The sequence below is a fragment of the Oreochromis aureus genome, linkage group 18 (genome assembly GCF_013358895.1).
Source record: "Oreochromis aureus strain Israel breed Guangdong linkage group 18, ZZ_aureus, whole genome shotgun sequence".
Lineage (NCBI taxonomy): Eukaryota > Metazoa > Chordata > Actinopteri > Cichliformes > Cichlidae > Oreochromis > Oreochromis aureus.
This window is the reverse complement of record NC_052959.1, coordinates 33,991,778-34,011,069: the sequence shown is the minus strand read 5'-3', so window position 1 is coordinate 34,011,069 and position 19,292 is coordinate 33,991,778. Positions and strand designations below refer to the sequence as shown.

At 42.0% G+C, this 19,292-nt stretch overlaps 1 protein-coding gene across 2 annotated transcripts; it reads left to right on the top strand.

Moving 5' to 3' along the window:
* Nucleotides 1–691: 691 nt before the first annotated feature.
* On the top strand, nucleotides 692–15,977 carry LOC116320092 (receptor-type tyrosine-protein phosphatase F-like). Of its 2 annotated transcripts, none has more exons than XM_031739605.1 (5): nucleotides 692–707; nucleotides 4,484–4,651; nucleotides 14,795–14,940; nucleotides 15,194–15,335; nucleotides 15,648–15,977. In XM_031739605.1, the coding sequence occupies exons 2-5, from the start codon at nucleotides 4,552–4,554 to the stop codon at nucleotides 15,845–15,847; spliced, it is 588 nt and encodes a 195-aa protein (XP_031595465.1). In that variant the 5' UTR covers nucleotides 692–707; nucleotides 4,484–4,551; the 3' UTR covers nucleotides 15,848–15,977. The 2 variants fall into 2 exon arrangements, with proteins under 2 accessions (XP_031595465.1, XP_031595464.1); XM_031739604.2 differs by lacking the exon at nucleotides 692–707 and adding an exon at nucleotides 2,832–2,887.
* The last annotated feature ends 3,315 nt before the right edge of the window (nucleotides 15,978–19,292 follow it).

The following is a 19,292-nucleotide window of genomic DNA, read 5'->3' as shown; positions in this document are numbered from 1 at the left end:
TACATTCTCGCCTGAAAATATGTTAAAAGTTTATTTTGCGACCCAGAAAGAGTAATACTAAAACTAAGTAGCTGCAGTAGTAGTAGCCATTGTTGGAAACTGGAATTGGGTGGGCCAATCTGAGATATTGTTTTTCAATTTTGTTGTCCGGGTGGAAAAATGGTGGCTCCGGAAAATTTCCGTGAGGGGCACTGAAATTCGGGATTCTCCCGGAAAAATCGGGAGGGTTGGCATGTATGGCTTAGCATAACCTGTAACGTTATCATGACGGACACATTTTATGGGTGAACTTGAGTTTTTAGTGACTTACAGGTTTATTTGAAAAATACTTTCTTATATCCAGGTTCTTCCTTTGTGCTGCCGTCCTCCTCTCCTCCTCGCAGCGCAGGCTTGCCGCTGTTAAAATTAAACAGAGCTCCCTGAAAGGCACAGCCAATCACATTAACCATCTTTGTCACATGAGGTAGGACTCCAGAAGAGAACATAATTTAACTCTTTGTAATCTGCAATAAATTACAGGTAGTAATAAAATCAACTACTAACTCTTTTACGCTACGTCCACACCTACACGGGTATTTTTGAAAACGCAGCTGTTTCGTCAACACGTAAACGGCGTTTCGAATCACTGAAAACTGAGATTTTTTAAAACTCCTTTTTTGCGTTTACGTGTGGACGAGGATTACAGAGTTCGTCACTCAACGTCAAAGGTATGTGCCTTTTTTCACGTCACGCTGTGCGCCACGTTATTGTTTACATGGGATGAATTGCAGAATGGCAGATAGAGACGAAGTACTGTTAATCTGACTGTCTGCAGGTTTTACACGCTTAAATACACACACAGTTACTGTCCCTCCATTTAGAAAGGCAGAGGCGTCACGGTGTGATTATTTAACATGTAGTTGTTTTTCCCTGTGTAATAATATTCAACTTCAATACATTTTTCAAATAATGCCTCTCTGTTCAAAATGGGTTTAAAAACAAACAGCTGTGGGATGCTGTTTATCCGTGATTTGAACCGAGGGAACAAATCGTGGCAGGATCAGCCTGATGTTATTTGTATCCCGCTGTAACTTTACGGTATAAAGAGCTAACATCTCCAACATGTCAGGAGTAGTTAATCAAGAAGTAAAAATCAAGAATGTGGGATACTGTTTGTCCGTGATTTGAAGAGCCCAGCGCTGCTCCCGACCAAGGGAAAACCAATTCTGCAGGGAGACCTACCTTGGCACTTGTGCAGGTGAAACCAAAGGGAAGATATGCTTCACCATATTTTCTAGTCTTTGGCTTAGAAGAAGTTGGTTTGGAAACATATTCAGCGATGCTTCATCTCCTGCTCTGCGTTTGTGTGGGAGCCTCGTCAAAAACCTGTCCATTGTGCTAGCAGTGTCCAAGTGTTCTTTTTTTTTCTTTTCATACTGGCCCCTAGGGGGATCCCAATGCAGCGGGATCCCCTAGATCCCAATGCAGACTCATTGATATTCATAGCTTTCACATGATGCCAGAGCTACTGGGACATGCCCACCTCGAGGGCGAAATAGTACTGTGGTCCCTTTCCCGTCAGTTAGCCTCTGGACATCTTTGAGTTTAACGTAGCACAGCAACTGTCTGGGAGTTTGGCTGTTGGATGCACTAACTGGTGTTTATTTCCAGCTGCCAGAAGAGTGTAGAGTATAGCACCAACTTGTGAACATGCCTTTCCTAACCTTGCCTTGCAGGCCAAAGCTTACCAGTCTCAACTGGCTTTCAGGGGCAACACATTTAAACTATAGGAACAAGTTACCTGACATTGGAAAAATACTCTTTCAACTTTACTGTTATGACACGACATTTATGTGACAAATTAATACTACCATAACTTTTCTGGCCCTACACTGTAAATGTCCAAGTCAACAAAATGTAAGATTTACAGGTGGTAGTACATTTAAGTTGGCTATGGCTGGGTTCATTTTTATGAAATGGACGATAAATATACTTATAAGTGCATTTTCTTAAATGTATTACAGAAACAGAATGTTCACATTAATGGTCGAAACAATTGACGGAGGCCTTAGGTCTGATATCGGCCCACGTTTTGTTGCTTTACGATGAACAGTTTCTTGTTCTTCACCACCTACAGGGCAGAGTTATTTACACTGTAAAACATAATATTGTTCTTAGAACTCTACACAGAGTCTGTGTTTTCTGACTTTTCTTTTCTCTCCAGGTACTTAGACTTAGACTCAGTATGAATTTTTATTGGACATTTACATGTTAGTGTTGAAATTCTTACACAAACAATACACAATACAAAAATGTGCTCATTACAAATCAAATAGGACAAAGTATTAACCGCGAGTTATATTTCTTTTAATAGTCTCAACAACAAAAGAAAAAAGGCAATCTGAGAGATACTGACAACGGGAAGACGGCTTAAGAACTACTCCCCCAAACTAATATCAAAGCAGTTATTAGTTCCAGTCCACATGAAGCAGCCTGTTCTGGTTTCTGCTGGCAGGAATCAACATCTCACATTTGCTCTCTATAAGAGGAGCACAGTTATACACACGAGAACAACTTTACCAAACTTATATTAAAGCAGTTATTTATCAGGTTTATCCTGAACTGATCACAGCAACGTTTTTTCTTTAATCTTGTCAATCATTAAACATGCTGGCAGCTCTGTGCTGCTGTGAGGAAAATGATGAAATCTGCAACACAGGATCACAGCCAGGACTATGTAAACAAATATCTGCTGTTACACTGGGACAATTAGCCACGCCCACGTCTCCCCGTTACCAGGTCACCTGACTCCTGTTTGCTGTTAATTACATAAAGTAGGTTGTTGGACTCCCTGAAAAATAAAGAAAGAATGAAACACTTTGAGAGAAGGAGACAAAAAGGAGATTCAGTAAGTTCACCGCTATCGTTTCTGAATGTTCTCATCGAGTTTAGTTTTGTATTTATGTACATTGTTGACATTTGTTTGTTTGTTTTACATGCAAATATTTATAAAATGATTTAAACTATTAACAGTTACATGCTTCATGCTTTCCTAAACATATTCAGCTTCTCATCTGGGATCAAACACATGTCGCGTTTATAACCAGAACTTTTACTAACAGGAACATTTTAACTTTAAAGTTTTAATAACCGAACGATCAGAGTGTGGATGAACACGTGTTGGCAGTTTCTAGCATAATCACAGCTGACAGTGTTATATATGATAGTTTCTGTGTGTTTGCTTTGTCTGATGTTCTTGGTTGTACTGGCAGACAGACTGCAGTCATCAGGATGTATGAAGTGGTTTCATAGAAAGAAACGGCCGCTTTGAAGTATCTGCATTATTTCAACATCTGTGTCCCAAATTATAATCAGAAAATTTAAAGCTTCTCTGAAGTCTTAAGACTTTTTGTGTTAAACAGTTTTTAACCATGTGACAAAAATGTTTCTATTATTGAGTGGAAATATTTAAATAAATGCAGCAGTGATTTAAAAAGACTTAAATAACTTGATACTTATGTACCTGTGATCATCTTTTTTTCTGTGACCATGTGAGAGTCAGGTATGGTGTATTGTGTAATTCTATGATTACCACATTTCTGGCATTGTGACAGCCCTGCTCTCTCCACCTGCACAGAGAGTGAAACACCTGATGGTATGCTGAGTGTGATCAATGAGAGAACAGGGTCCAAAATTTACACAAATGGAAGAAATATAAAGTCAGAATCAATATCAGTGATTTCCATTTCACTCTTTGAGGTCACAAAGATGCTCTGAGATCTTCTTCCACAGCCTAACACAACCATACCTTTCCCCAGGCCATCACTGACCACCACCAAACTGGTCATGTTTGTGCCTCCAGACTCTTTCATGTCTGTCACATGTGCTGAGTATAGACCTGAGTACCCTCAGAAACATGTCTCAGTAGCTTCAGTAGGTGGAGGTCACTTTGTAGGGCTCTGGCAACGCTCCTCCTCTTCCTCCCTGCAGAAAACCTGTGGAGCTTGAATGGGCTGCAGATACTGTCTCATGCCATCAGCAGAGAGGAGGACAATAACAAAAAGTAAACCAGAGAAAAGTCAGGAGGAGGAATAAGAGCAGAGCGTTACTATTATGGGGCTTTGCCTTGCTCTTGTCTTCTCAGTGTACATGTTGTTACTCGAATTTGCACCAATGCAGCTGAAATGGATTCATAGTGGTTTATGTTTCTGAACAGAGTCTTCCCTCAGTGTTGTGATGCATGCTCAATCACAGAGGGAAGGAAATCCCTGAAAGATGATTCTTTGCATGTTGATGTTGCGTTTTCAGTCTCTAAGGCTGAAGAAGTCAATTAGGTGAGTCAAATGTTTCTCCCACTGAAAATGCGACATACAGAATAGAAGTTAGAACAGAATCAACTTTCTGGCTCCTCCCTCAATGTTTTGAGCAGCCTGTGTGCAGAGATGTGCTAAGTTTGATTGCTGATGTCTGTGTACCTCTCTTCTGCATGTGTTTGCTGTCTCAGGTGTTTGTCTTTGACCTTGACATATTGGGACGTGGCCAGCAGGGGACTGAGCAGAAACAGTTTGTAACATGGTGTGTAATATTCACCTGGCAGGGTCCCATCTGCCCCGAGGGGGGCTGCTGGTCCTGTTTTCACTCAGCTGCATGCTGTTCTCATCTCTGGCAGAGAGTAAGTATCCTCATTTACACCTTAGCTTTGTCAGCATCCAATAAAACATTGAGCTTCATGAGTATTTTGACACACAGTGCATTTTATGCTGTAATTAGTGCAGTGATCAGTGGCTCATCTGCAGCAGATTTCAAGGAGCTCTGTTTATTTAAAGGAATGATATAGATATTTAATGTTCAACTTATTGCACTAATTTGTTGCACTTTGACTGATTACATGAAGAGAACAAACCTTCATGCCGTGGAGTGTGTAGAACAGATTCACACTGCACAGCAGAAAGCACGCCAATACACTTTTTTTTTTTTTTTGTCCCGTTTTTTTGGAGACGTTTTTTCCAGAATTGTTGTCTTAAGGCCAAGAGAGATGCCAAGCGGATTTACTTTACCAAGTGGATCATCATGGCCTTGCCATATTGGTCCATTTGATTGACCTTTATTATAATTATGTATTTATTTTATTTTCGATTGTTACAGACGGGACAGACATGACTGGGGGATAGGACAGGGAGAAAGAATGAAAGAAAGAGAGGGAGAGAAAGAAAAATAGAGGGGAGAAGAGATGGTGAGGAAGGAAGAGAAACAAACAAAACACCTGGATCACCTGTATGGAGAAAAAAAAACAGAAGAGAAAACAAACAACAACAAAAAAAAGGGCAACATAATAAAGACAGCACCATCACAATAAACTAGCTAGCAGTAGATAGTAAATATTAAATGTTATTGTGCAGCAGTCCCTGACTCCGTGGTATAATTCTCAAACACGTAGCCTAAAGCAGATAACTCGTAAGCTGGAGAGGAAATGGCGTGTCACAAATTTAGAGGATCATCATTTAGCCTGGAGAAATAGTTTGCTGCTTTATAAGAAAGCCCTCCGCAAAGCCAGAACATCTTACTATTCGTCACTGATTGAAGAAAATAAGAACAACCCCAGGTTTCTCTTCAGCACTGTAGCCAGGCTGACAAACAGTCAGAGCTCTACTGAGCCAACAATCCCTTTAACGTTAACTAGTAATGACTTCATGAACTTCTTCACAAATAAAATTTTTATCATTAGAGAAAAAATTACCAATAATCATCCCACAGATGTAATATTATCTACAGCTACTCTTAGTACCATCAATGTTAAGTTAGACTCTTTTTCTCCAATTGATCTTTCTGAGTTAACTTCAATAATTAATTCCTCCAAACCATCAACGTGTCTTTTAGACCCCATTCCTACAAAACTGCTCAAAGAAGTCCTGCCATTAATTAATTCTTCGATCTTAAATATGATCAACCTATCTCTAATAATCAGCTATGTACCACAGGCCTTCAAGCTGGCTGTAGTTAAACCTTTACTTAAAAAGCCATCTCTAGACCCAGCTGTCTTAGCTAATTATAGGCCAATCTCCAACCTTCCTTTCATATCAAAAATCCTTGAAAGAGTAGTTGTCAAACAGCTAACAGATCATCTGCAGAGGAATGGCTTATTTGAAGAGTTTCAGTCAGGTTTCAGAGCTCATCACAGCACAGAAACAGCTTTAGTGAAGGTTACAAATGATCTTCTTATGGCCTCTGACAGTGGACTCATCTCTGTGCTTGTCCTGCTAGACCTCAGTGCTGCGTTCGATACTGTTGACCATAATATCCTATTAGAGCGATTAGAACATGCTGTAGGTATTACAGGTACTGCACTGCAGTGGTTTGTATCATATCTATCTAATAGACTCCAGTTTGTACATGTAAATGGAGAGTCCTCTTCAGACACTAAGGTCAATTATGGTGTTCCACAGGGTTCAGTGCTAGGACCAATTCTGTTTACATTATACATGCTTCCCTAGGCAACATCATTAGAAGACATAGCATAAATTTTCACTGCTATGCAGATGACACGCAGCTCTATCTATCCATGAAGCCAGGTAACACACACCAATTAGTTAAACTGCAGGAATGTCTTAAAGACATAAAGACCTGGATGGCCGCTAACTTTCTGCTTCTTAATTCAGATAAAACTGAGGTTATTGTACTCGGCCCTGAAAATCTTAGAAATATGGTATCTAAGCAGATTCTTACTCTGGATGGCATTACCTTGGCCTCCAGTAACACTGTGAGAAACCTTGGAGTCATTTTTGACCGGGACATGTCCTTCAATGCACATATTAAACAAATATGTAAGACTGCTTTCTTCCATTTGCGCAACATCTCTAAAATTAGAAATATCCTGTCTCAGAGTGATGCTGAAAAACTAGTTCATGCATTTATTACTTCCAGGCTGGACTACTGTAATTCATTATTATCAGGATGTCCTAAAACTCGCTGAGAAGCCTTCAGCTAATCCAAAATGCTGCAGCAAGGGTACTGACAGGGACTAGAAAGAGAGCATATTTCTCCTGTTTTGGCTTCCTTCATTGGCTTCCTGTTAAATCCAGAATTGATTTCAAAATCCTGCGTCCTCACATACAAGGTCTTAAATAATCAGGCCCCATCTTATCTTAATGACCTTGTAGTACCATATCACCCTATTAGAGCACTTCGCTCTTGCACTGCAGGCCTACTTGTTGTTCCTAGAGTATTTAAAAGTAGAATGGGAGGCAGAGCCTTCAGTTTTCAGGCCCCTCTTCTGTGGAACCAACTTCCAGTTTGGATTCGGAGACAGACACTATCTCTACTTTCAAGATTAGGCTTAAAACTTTCCTTTTGCTAAAGCATATAGTTAGGGCTGGACCAGGTGACCCTGAATCCTCCCTTAGTTATGCTGCAATAGACGTGAGGCTGCCGGGATTCCCATGATGCATTGAGTTTTTCCCTTCCAGTCACCTTTCTCACTCACTATGTGCTAATAGACCTCTGCATCGAATCATATCTGTTATTAATCTCTGTCTCTCTTCCACAGCATGTCTTTCATCCTGTTTTCCTTCTTTCACCCCAACCGGTCGCAGCAGATGGCCGCCCTCCCTGAGCCTGGTTCTGCCGGAGGTTTCTTCCTGTTAAAGGGAGTTTTTCCTTCCCACTGTCGCCAAAGTGCTTGCTCATAGGGGTCATATGATTGTTGGGTTTTTCTCTGTATTTATTATTGTGCTATCTACTGTACAATATAAAGCGCCTTGAGGCGACTTTTGTTGTGATTTGGCGCTATATAAATAAAATTGAATTGAATTGAATTGAGCACGCAAGATAGACAGCGCACAATGTGCTTTGAGGTAGCAGCCAAGAAAGGTGTAGTTTGTGTCTGTGAACACCCGTGTGTACACCTGTGTGTACACCTGTGTGGATAAGCATGCTTGTATTCCAAAGGTTTCTCCATGTAACTATCTGCTAGGGAGTGTGGGGAGCCATAGCCCCGTCCCCCAGGGCATGAAGCAGGTATGGAGGAGATCCAGGCCCCAGACATCCAGAGGCCCCAAAGTACGAGGACCCAAGGAGGACCACCAAAGGGGGGCAACCGTGCCACTCTCCTGGGAAGAGCTGAGTAGAGCCCCAAAGGAGAGGTCATCCAGCAGCCACGGAGCAGAGGCCATGGGGGTTGCAGTGGCGTGCCCGCGGGCTCTGCCGGCAGCCAGCTGCGCCAGAGAGGACCGAGCTTCAGGCCCAGAGGCCAGAGGCCTGAGGGCACCCCACCCCCCGGAAGGGGCCCAGCCGGGCCACAGGCGCCAGGCCCCTCCAATCGGCCACCAGGAGTGAGCCGGTACATACATGAGCGCCCAGCCCCAGTCGACAAGAGAGGAGATGTAACCCTTCTCTCTGGGGTGGAGGCAAGCGGACTGCCTCCTTATCTGCAGTAGCAGGGAGGCCCCGCATCCCAGACCCCAATCTGACGGCCAGCACCTCCTCCCAGCCCCCCAGCCCTGACGGCTAACAGAACCGGTGAGTGAAGACCCCGAACCTCCCTCCGTCCGCTCATATGTAGTGTTGCTGTGTGCTGTTCTAAAGTGCATTTAAAACACAGGAGGGCATGGTGCTTCCTGCCAGAGAGCAGCACGGCTCCTCCCGAAAACCCTCAGTGTCTATATGCATTAAAATTGAGGGTAGGGCACCAGTGCCAGAGGTGGGTTGGAATACACCGACCATCCTCTGGATGCTGTAAAACGTGCCCACCCCCAAGGCCCTAAATGTATGTGTTATGTGAGAGTGTGAGTAATGTGGATGTCTAGGTTGCAGAATAAAATTCAGGCACAGGCGGCCACAAGGGGACAGAGGGGGAGTGCCTCCCCTGCACCCTGGTGACATATCTGCACCCCAAGTCCTGCGTGTGTGGGTGGGTGTGGTAGAGCGGGAAGAGGGAGGTAGCTGAGGATGGGGAGGGAAGAAAGGGAGGGGCAGCGGCCCCGCCGTGGGCCCAGCTCCCCCGCTGACCCCAGTAAGCACCCCACACTCTGGAACCCACCAGGGCAAGGGGGCCCAGGCCCATCCGGACCAGGGCCCACAGCAGCAGCACCGCCCAGCCCTACAGAGTCCGGGGCAGCCCACCCAACTCCACCGCAGAGAAAACTGCACCCACCCCATCATCCAATCATCTCCCAAACTACACAAGACAATAGACACCCAGGTTGAGTTCATTCTCTACCTCTCCTATATCTCTCCCCCACCTGCAAAGTGAGCTCCTGTAGAGAGGAGACCACCTGCAAAGATATAACAGCCTCCCCACCAGTTAGAGAGCCCCCTAGTTGGGCCGATGCACCAGAGGTCCCCTGCACTGGGGCTGAGCCCCCCTGCACCCACCAGCCCACAGCCCCGGCGACACAACAGCCAGGACCCAAGCCCCCAAGGCCCAGCCAGCACCCCAGACCGGGGGCGGAGCACCCCCAGACCCCCAAGCCTCCACGCCCGTCCCGGACCCACCCGGGGGCAGCCAGGCCACAAGGCCAGTAACCAACGTCCGCCAGTACAGACCCTCCCCCATCTCCGCTGTACGCAGTGACAAGGAAAACACCATCTAGGAGCCCCCAGAGCCCCTAACCAGGTCATGGCCACATCCCCCAGGTTAGGCCCTCCAGGGAAACGTCCCTAGGGACTCCCCAGACACCCTAAGGCTGTCCCTACCCCCATATCAACCACAATAGCGAAGGCAGGACCAAACCATGACCCCCCACCCCCACTAGGTGATGAAGCCGATCAAAGGAGCCCAAAGGGATTGATCAAATGTGGTGGCAGAGGCTGTATCAAGACTAATGTGATCTATTAGATGGTTTTTATATTGATTAGAATTAGGATTATTTTTATTTTTTCAGTTAAGGAGGACCGTTTTCTTGGCAATGCATAGGGCTGTAAAAACAATGTGGGCTGTGTTTATTTCTGCAGTGACCTCATCCAAGTTGCTGAGCAAGCATACTAAAGGGGAGGCTGGAATGTTACATTTCAGACACTTTGATAAGTCTTCACATATCTCACGCCAAAACTTTTGCACTGGTGGACAGAACCAAAGAGCGTGGATGTAATTGTCCGGTGTATTTGCTAGACAGTGTGAGCAGTTGTTGGAAGACGTAAAGCCCATCTTGAACATCCTATGACCAGTATAGTGCACTCTATGTAATATTTTGTATTGTATTAATTGCAAACTGGGATTTCTGATCCATTGAAAGGTTTTTAAGCAAATCTGAGACCAAAGGTTTTGGTCTAAGCTGATTGATAAATCTGCTTCCCATTTTACAATAGGAAGGGATATTGATTCATCTATTTTAGAAAGTGTTCTGTATATTTTAGACAATAATTTGGGTGTTTTAGATTTAAAAAAAATGTACCACACTTGGTGGTGTTTGTAATTCAGCTTCACTGGGAATAAATTTCTTTTTTACTATGGATTTAATTTGTTGATATTCCAAAAATCGTTTCTTGTTGATCCCATATTGTGTAACTAGTCTGTCAAACGAAATAAAGTCTGTTCCTTCCAATATATGTTCCAAGTATTTAATTCCTTTGCAACTCCAATCTGGAAAGTTTATCATATTATTGTTTTGTAATATGTCCGGATTGTTCCAGATAAGTGTACGTTTGCATGGGATTAATGAGGACTTTGTCATTTTTAGAAACTCCCACCATGCTGTCAGAGAAGAGCTGATGTTGATGCTTTTAAAACATTCATGTCGTTTGATGTTTGAACTGATAAATAGTAGATCTGAAATTTCTAGATTATTACATAGTGCCTGTTCTACATCTATCCAAGGTTCATCTAAGAAGGTGTGTTTAAACCATCTAGAGCTGAACTGAAGCCTGTTGGCTAAAAAATAGTGATTAAAGGCAGATCTAATCCTCCTTTATCCTTGGTCCTTTGTAATGTTTTTAAGCTGATACGTGGGGGTTTGTCTTTCCAAAGGAATTTAGAAATACATGAGTCTAGAGATCTGAACCAATCTTGTGATGGCTTATTTGGGATCATTGAAAACAAATAATTTATTTTTGGCAAGACCATCATTTTTATAGCGGCGACCCTTCCCATGAGTAATATGGGTAAAGATTTCCATCTAACCAGATCGCTTTCTACTGTCTTTAAAAGCAGGATGTGGTTTAATTTAGTTAATTCTGAAAGCTTAGGAGAGACATTAATACCTAAATATTTTATATTTCCAGATTGCAGTGGTGTAGGAGAAGAATTATGGAAGGAGCAATTAATCGGAAGAACTGTAGATTTTGACCAGTTAATTGAATAATCTGAGACTCTTGAGAAAGAATTTATCAATGCAATTACCCCAGAGAGATTGGTTTGTGAGTTTTGGAGAAAAAGTAACACATCATCCGCATAAAGGCTGATTTTATGTTCCACGTTCTTACATTTTATGCCCTTAATTGTTGTAGCCTGTCTAATTGCTGCTGCTAGTGGCTCAATAAAAATTGCAAACAGTGAAGGGGAGAGTGGGCATCCCTGCCTGGTGCCCCTCAGGAGACAGAAGCTGGAGGATGTCTGGTGATTTGTTCTGACACCTGCTGTTGGGGAATTATATAATATTTTTAACCAGTTAATGAAAGAGGTTCCAAAACCAAATTTGTGTAAAGTTGCAAATAGAAATTTCCAGTTAACTCTGTCAGTTTGGTCAGGATGAATTAATTGGGGGGTTATTTTCTCTAATCTCTTTGAGAGAGCTTTGCAGATTATTTTAAGGTCTACATTAATAAGGGATATTGGACGATAGCTTGAAGCAAATACAGGGTCTTTGCCTGGTTTTAATAAGAGACTGATATTTGCAGAGTTCATATTGGGTGGTAGTCTACCATTTTCTTTGATTTCCTGCAACATTCTGTGAAAAACTGGTGCTAGAATCGTCCAGAATTCTTTGTAGAGTTCTGCAGGAAAGCCGTCTGGACCTGGAGCCTTATTATTGGGCATACTTATCAGGGCTTCCAGGGCCAATACACTTTCTTACTTTTGTGGTACCTCTGGGTGTCAGAGACAGGCAGGCAGCACCGCCCTATGGGGACGGGGTTGGCAACCTCACCTATAGTGCTGTCATAGGGTCATAGAGCCCACCCCTCCTGTTTCCCACCTGACTATGGGAACTGCTCCCAGCGTGTAGCGTGTTGTCTTTTGTGGTGTCTAAGATGTCAGGTAGGATTTAAAAGGATTTCCTGATTGTCTTTAGACTAAAAAGATGTTGATTTAGGTTTTTTAAAACCTATTTAGAACCAAAACGCTGGGCAAAAACATACATACAGTGCAGAGGAGTCTGGTGCGAGCTGTTCTATTGAATGTACAAGTTCAACAAAAACAGGGAGTTCACCTGAAGCTCGTTCGTTCATAATGTAAATTTGAAACACCAATTATTTCCCAATTTGTGTCCAAATCATGTTTGACAAACAGTTCCATATTTAGATGTGCTTATACTTTATTTCTATACTTTCTTTGAACAATGTGTCTGTATACAAGATGTTGTTTGTTTGGAGACAAACTCCAGAACAAGTCCACTGCGACCTTTGACCTCATGCTGTGTTATTCTGCTCTTCTACGGTCACATGTGCTCTGTGTGTGTCAGAGTGACCTGTGTGACCTGCATTTGGATGGTGCTTCAAGTTTTAAAATATCAGCATTCATTCATTGTTTTTTCAATAATCATTTAATTTATGGATAAAATCAAACAGCTCAGCAATTTATTTAATAAAGAAACATTATGGATGTATGTGCATACATGAGTTTTCTTTGTGCTCGTATAAGTCAGCTCTCAGTTAAATGCAGTGATGTAGAAATATGTCTTTGAGATCAAAACTTAAATTGATATGAAATAGAAATAATTTCACCTTGATTGTTTGCTGTTAAATTTCACTGCTATAGATTTTTAAATTAAATGTAATTTAATAGTACAATAAATGTCATTTTGAACATATATTTACATGATATTACCAAAGTTTGTTGGTGTCATGAAGTATATTAGCGCACTGTTTAATAGGTAATCTTAAAATGACTGTCTGTCGGCCTCAGATACACACATACCAGTGTGAAATCACAGTATATGAAAAATAAAATAAAATTAAGATTTTCTCCTTCATTTCTGTCAAACAATGCAGTTTTAAATGTTTCTAGTGGATGATGTCATGGTTGCTAGGCACATTGGGCAGCACATTGTGGGCTAGACCATCCCATTTAAAAGCCTCTGACTTCTGGCCTTCATGGTCTTCGAAGGACCCGGTCTATAGACCGACAGCCCCTGAACTGGCACCAAAACATACAAAGGACCGCACTGAGACTCGTTCAGGAGAAGCAGAGGATTCATTTGTCACAGTCTGGCTGGAGGCAGACTGTATGTATTATGAAAAGGACCCAAAATGCAGACTCCAAAGAACAGGGAGCAAAACGTGAATGTTAACAAAAGGCGAGCCGTTTAATGTGGCTGGTAAAAGGTACAAACAAAAGGCAAGGCAAACTGAAGCAAAATTAACACAAACCTAAACTGGGAAATCTAAACAAATAATAATATAACCTAGACAAGAAACTTGGAGGCGAGGCATGGCATGGCATGGCGAGGCATGGCATGGCATGGCATGGGAAACATGGCGTGGACAACAGACGACCTGACAATGACACACTGAAAACAGAGGACTTAAATACACAGGAGGTGATTAGGGGAAGTGGGAACACATGGAGGAACAGCTGACTGACATGAGCCTAATGACAGGACGAGGGAGTGAAACTAAATATAATGAACAAAGAACACACGACTCCTTCAAAATAAAACAGGAAACATGAGACAGACATGATAATACAAACTTGATAACATAAGACACGCAGCATGAACACAAAGGGGCAAGGGAGATTTCGCAGGGGTTGAAAACACAAGTGGGAACTAATAAGCAAATGAACAGGAAACCTAATGAGCTTAAACATACTATAAACATCAAAATGAACTAAAACTCAAAACACTGGGTCATAAGACCCAGGATCGTGACATCATTAGTGTTGTGAGGAGAAAAGGTTCAAAGCAATGTGTATATTAATCACATGATTCATGTAATACATGCTTGCTATTAGCCATTTACTGTTAGCTTGTCATGTCCAGGTCTGGTCCTTCAGGTTATTGTGTCCCCAGAAACACTTCAGTTTTTGTTCCTTTTCGTTGTGTTTTTTCCTATTTCTGTTTACTTTTCTTTTTCAGTCTGGCTTTTAACTTGCAGAAAAGCCTTACTGGTCCAAGGTAAGCCTCTGGCTGAAGTTCAGTGTAAGCATTTAAGGTAAAAGCTTTCAAAATGAACTTAATTAGAGAGCTCTGCAGCAGAGCACGCACTCACTGTCCTGGTTTCAGCATCACAGACAATGAATCACAGACTGTGTTGTCATGTGCACAGTCATGATGTCCTGTAAAACTCTAAAGAGCTGGAGGGGATCTCTGAGATAGTACAGCATTATAACATAGTAGTGGCCTTTTCCTAATTTTGGGAGATGCTCAGCCAGTTACTTGATCACACAAAAATGTGTTTCATTGTTATACAAAACATTTTTTTTGGAATGATAAACTTTGTTTTGGTTTAAACAATGTGTCAAAACAAAGGCAAGAATGTGACACTCACACAAAGACTGGACGTGTGCGTCATGACTGAGCTTCAGGTGTAGCATCAGCGCTTCTCTGGGTTTTCTCAGGGTGTCCTGTGTGTGGAGAATAGTGACACCCACAGATAACGTCTCCCATCACTCTGAACCTCCGTGCCTGTCAGTAACTTATTTGTCCAATCACGTCATCTTCATCAGGCCCTCCACGTTTCATCACATTTCCTGTGAATCAGACGGGCATCTCGGGTGGAGTTGCTTCATTTGTGTGCCAGGCCAGAGGAGAGCCAAAACCCACAATCACCTGGTTCAAGATAGGCAAGAAGATCAGCAGCCAGCGATTTGAGGTGGGTGCTGATGCATGCACTCTAACATTGCTAAGCATGAAAACGTATTCACAGAGCACCCACAGTGAATCACGTGGTTTATTTATTTATCATAAACATTTATTTAATTACTTTGACATAAGAAAGACAAAGCTCTGTGTAATCTGCAAGGACGACTGGATTTTATTGAAATCTTGTAATGAAGCGAACGTTGTCTAAAAGAAAAAGAAGCCTTGAAAAATAACTCTCCTCCTGTTTACTGTGGCTCTTCTAGGTGATTGAATTTGATGGAGGTTCGGGGTCGGTGCTGCGGATCCAGCCGCTGCGCGTATACAGAGATGCAGCCATTTACAAGTGCAGCGCCAATAATAGTGCAGGCGAGGTCAGCGTCAGTGCCAGACTTGAAGTGCTTGAAGGTAAAAATGGATCCTGTTTTTTTAAACTTTCACTGTGGTCCTGTTTCCAGTTACAAACACAATTCTACTTCCTCATCACAAAGAGCAGCAGTTCTATCACTCTTTGGTATCTTCTGCTCTTGCACTAATTTTGTGGCCTGTACCAGCTGAAATATATTTGCTGTCTTTGTCTTTACCAGCTCAACATATTTGCTGCAGTCAGCTCCTCTCACAACAGTTTATCAACTTGTGATCACAACAGTGATCATCAGTCTGTCTGTGGTGCTCTCAGGGTCTGTGGTTGTACTAAACCTGCCTTTTGCAATTTTTCAGAGAACAACATCCCCCACGACTTTCCCTCCATTGATATGGGCCCCCAGCTTAAAGTTGTTGAAAAAAACAGAACTGCCACAATGCTGTGCGCTGCCAGTGGAAACCCAGACCCAGAGATCTCTTGGTTCAAGGACATGCTTCCTGTGAATATCAGCAGCAGCGACGGGCACCTCAAACAGCTTCGCTCAGGTAGACTTTAAAATGATCTGATTTAATATCTCAAAGGTTTGAATTTGCGTGGCATACTGAGCAGCTTGGAGATCTTTGTTCCCGTACCATTTCTTTTATTCACTTTCACCATTAAAGGCATGAATGTTTTATTCAACTTCACTTTGATTATTTGGATGAATTCTTTTTGTGAGCTTTATTGGTCAAATCAGGAGAGCTGCCACTTTATAAGTAACTCGGATGTTGGAATGACGTTTCCTGCAGTCTTTGACAGCGATGACTGTGTCTGTAACCTTACAGATATACAGATAAAGAATTTTCAGCATAATAAATAATCCTCAGTTTTCTGTAAGAGATGCAGCTGGTCACAGAGAGGCAGCTCAGCAAGAGTTCTGTTGAGTAATACAAAGATGTTGCTGATGGAAAAGATTCAAGGCTTTTGTACCACCAATGCAGTTCAAGTTTCCACAGTTATAAGCAGCATTTGCAGACATTGTTTGATTCATTCATGAGTTCAACTGATGTCATTATGTCATCCAGAGATTGAGATTCATTCACCGAATTCCACCTTCATAGAAACTTTATACAATCTAGAAAACACACAGCATAAACAGCGTACTGTCAGTGTACAGGATGAAATCAGCGAACTCATGAAACATCTGCTGACATCTGGTTGAATTCAGCTGTGTACGTCCACAAAGAGCAGCAGGTCAGCTGCACACTAAGAAAATCTACTGGAGCTCTCGATCGAAATGACTGAGTTATGATTCTTTTCCCCACGCTGAGCCACTACAGCTGATTTTAGGTTTCCTCCATCTGCTGAATCCACTTTAACCTCTTCCCTGATCATTTTCCTGTTTATAGTCACAGTCCCCCTGTACAATGGAGGCAACAGAAAATAGAGATATATATTTTATTTTTCTTCTTTTTCTCCAGATTCAAGTTGAGTATAATTAGAATTTAAAAAAGTTAGACTAAAGTTTGTGTTCCCATACTCTAATATTATTTTATTATTATGTTAATATAGCACAAGGTTTAGTTAGCGTTGCACAAAAATAGAAACGCCCTCCAACAGAGCCACCATCGAGAGTGTACTAACCTATTGCATATGCATCTGGTACACTAGCTGCACAGTGGTTCAGAGGAAAGCAGTCCAAGGGATCATAACACCGCCCAAACTGGCTGCCCTCTCCCCACACTGGGAGATCTACACAACACCCTCTGTCTTAAAAAAGCTCAGAACATTATAAAAGATACGTCACATCCTGGCCACTCCCTGTTTGAACTGTTGCCCTCATGGAAACGGGACAGAGCAATCAGTGCAAGGACAAATAGACTCAAACACAGCTTTTTTCAACCACAATAACACGTCTGAATGCTGCTACTCAAAAATGTCCATCACGCCATTCTTGAAATGATCTATGCACTGACTGAAGCATGTGTGTGGAAATGTATGTGAATGTTTGCTCATACTATTCTTATTAGGGTTTTATTTATTGATTTTTAATCAGTTTTAATATTTTTTTATTTTTATTTTTGTATTTCTATGGATTATGCACTGATTGGGGACCACTTTTAATTTCATTGTACCTGCAACAATGACGATAAAGACATTCTGAATCTGATTCAAAGAGATATTTTTTACTTTATTACTTTGAGTACATCTCAGAGCCTGCACCTTTACTAGAGTAAAGAAGTTGAACCAGTACTTTACTGGAGTAGTTTGTAACAGTGGTATTTGTACTTCTACTTAAGTACAGAATGTCTGTATTTTTGACAACTCTGAGTCACTGCACACAACATTTTCCATATTTATAAAAGACTTGTTGCTTTGTTGACTCTGTAACACACACACACACACACACACACACACACACACACACACACACACACTGTTACTAAAGTGTGTGTCCGAGAAGGAGAAGGGAAACACCGCTGGGACTAATTACACAGACAAGATGGGGAACAGAGGCTGAACATAAAGCAGGACTGTCAAAATAAAACAGGAAGTACACGACAGACACAGAGGCCCACACTAGACACCGCACAGAGGGAACACTGAGTATAGGGAACAGGAGCGACCTGAGACACAACTGACTGGGGAACAAGACAAACATGAGGACAGAACTAAACCTACACTAAACATGGATAAATAAATAAGAACTAGAATTAACAGATCAAAGAAGGACTAGAGCACTAAAACACAAACCAAAACACTAGTAACGAAAAACCATGAAGTCACAGATTAATAATAATAACAATGGGTCACTGAGCCAGGACCGTGACAAGTTCAGATTGGTGCTGAGTTAGAAGAGAAAACTGACCAGAGGCTCTGTCAGTCATGAAGCCTCCATGTTCACATCGTCACATTAATGGAAAAGTTCATGTTATGCAGTATGAGGTTAGTCTGTAGGTGTGAGCAGACTCACTGTAAAGTGAAATAGATGGATCTGCATACAGTCTCTGTTTCCTCAGCACGAGTGTCTGCAGCCAAAGATATTTCAGAAGCACACATCCTCTCTCCTTGCTGGACTGGGAGGGTGCACAAACTGAATTCAAACATTAGAGAAACACTACATAAAGTAATGTTTAATGAAAATAAAACATCTCGCAGCGCTTCCAAAACAATCACTGGCTTTCAGACATTCATGTTGGGGAAAATGAGAGCACACAGTCACAGATTTTCTGGAAAGTTTTTTTTTTTCTATTTTTAAATGCAGCTTCATTGCAGTGAACCATCTCTTAACAAAGAGAGGTAAAGAAGATATGTTTTATATAGGAATAGGAAAGGCAGGGGGGTGGGGTTTGTTTTTGCTCACAGGCGGACAGTGCTTTCGAGCCTTTTTTCTTATAAAACGCCGTTTTTACCCGCAGTAAATATAAACAACGATAGTATTCAGGAAGAAAACCAAACATTGCAGATATTTTTTTATCATAACTCTGGTTTTACGTGGCCGATCAACACAATTTAAAAACTGGTATAAAGTCCACACTTTCTCTGTCAGTTGTTCCGTCTGTCCTGCTCACATCTCCAATGGTTGTACACGTTGTCATTAACATGGCTTCACTCCACATCAGCCACGCCGCTTTGCTAGCTAAAACACCGGTGTCGGCACATAAGGACGCTGTCATAGCCTGTCAACCACGTTGATTAACTGTGTATATACGAATGTGAATCGCATCATTGGCTGGACTATGGGATAAGGTGGCATCGTTCTAATCCCATACAGGAGCAGCCAGTCACTTACTGACTAACACTGCAAAACAGAATTGTTAAAGTATTAATTTTAATTTCAATGCAGGTTAGAATTTTTTTTGTGCGCAACGCAGATTTTCTGTGCGCAGAGACCGTGCCAGCAGTGCGCAATTGCGCACGTGCGCAGCTTAGAGGGAGCATTGGCCAGCACCCATGTGAATCTGATACAGTCTATTTTATATTCAATAAAACAGATTTTAATGTCTTGTTGAATTTTGTAC

Excerpts from the sequence above, each read along its gene's own strand:
- LOC116320092 (XM_031739605.1), top strand. The coding sequence starts at position 4,552 with ATGGTGTGTAATATTCACCTGGCAGGGTCCCATCTGCCCCGAGGGGGG. Across the intron at positions 14,941-15,193 it reads TCAGCAGCCAGCGATTTGAG|GTGATTGAATTTGATGGAGG; the intron begins GTGGGTGCTGAT and ends TGGCTCTTCTAG. Across the intron at positions 15,336-15,647 it reads CAGACTTGAAGTGCTTGAAG|AGAACAACATCCCCCACGAC; the intron begins GTAAAAATGGAT and ends GCAATTTTTCAG.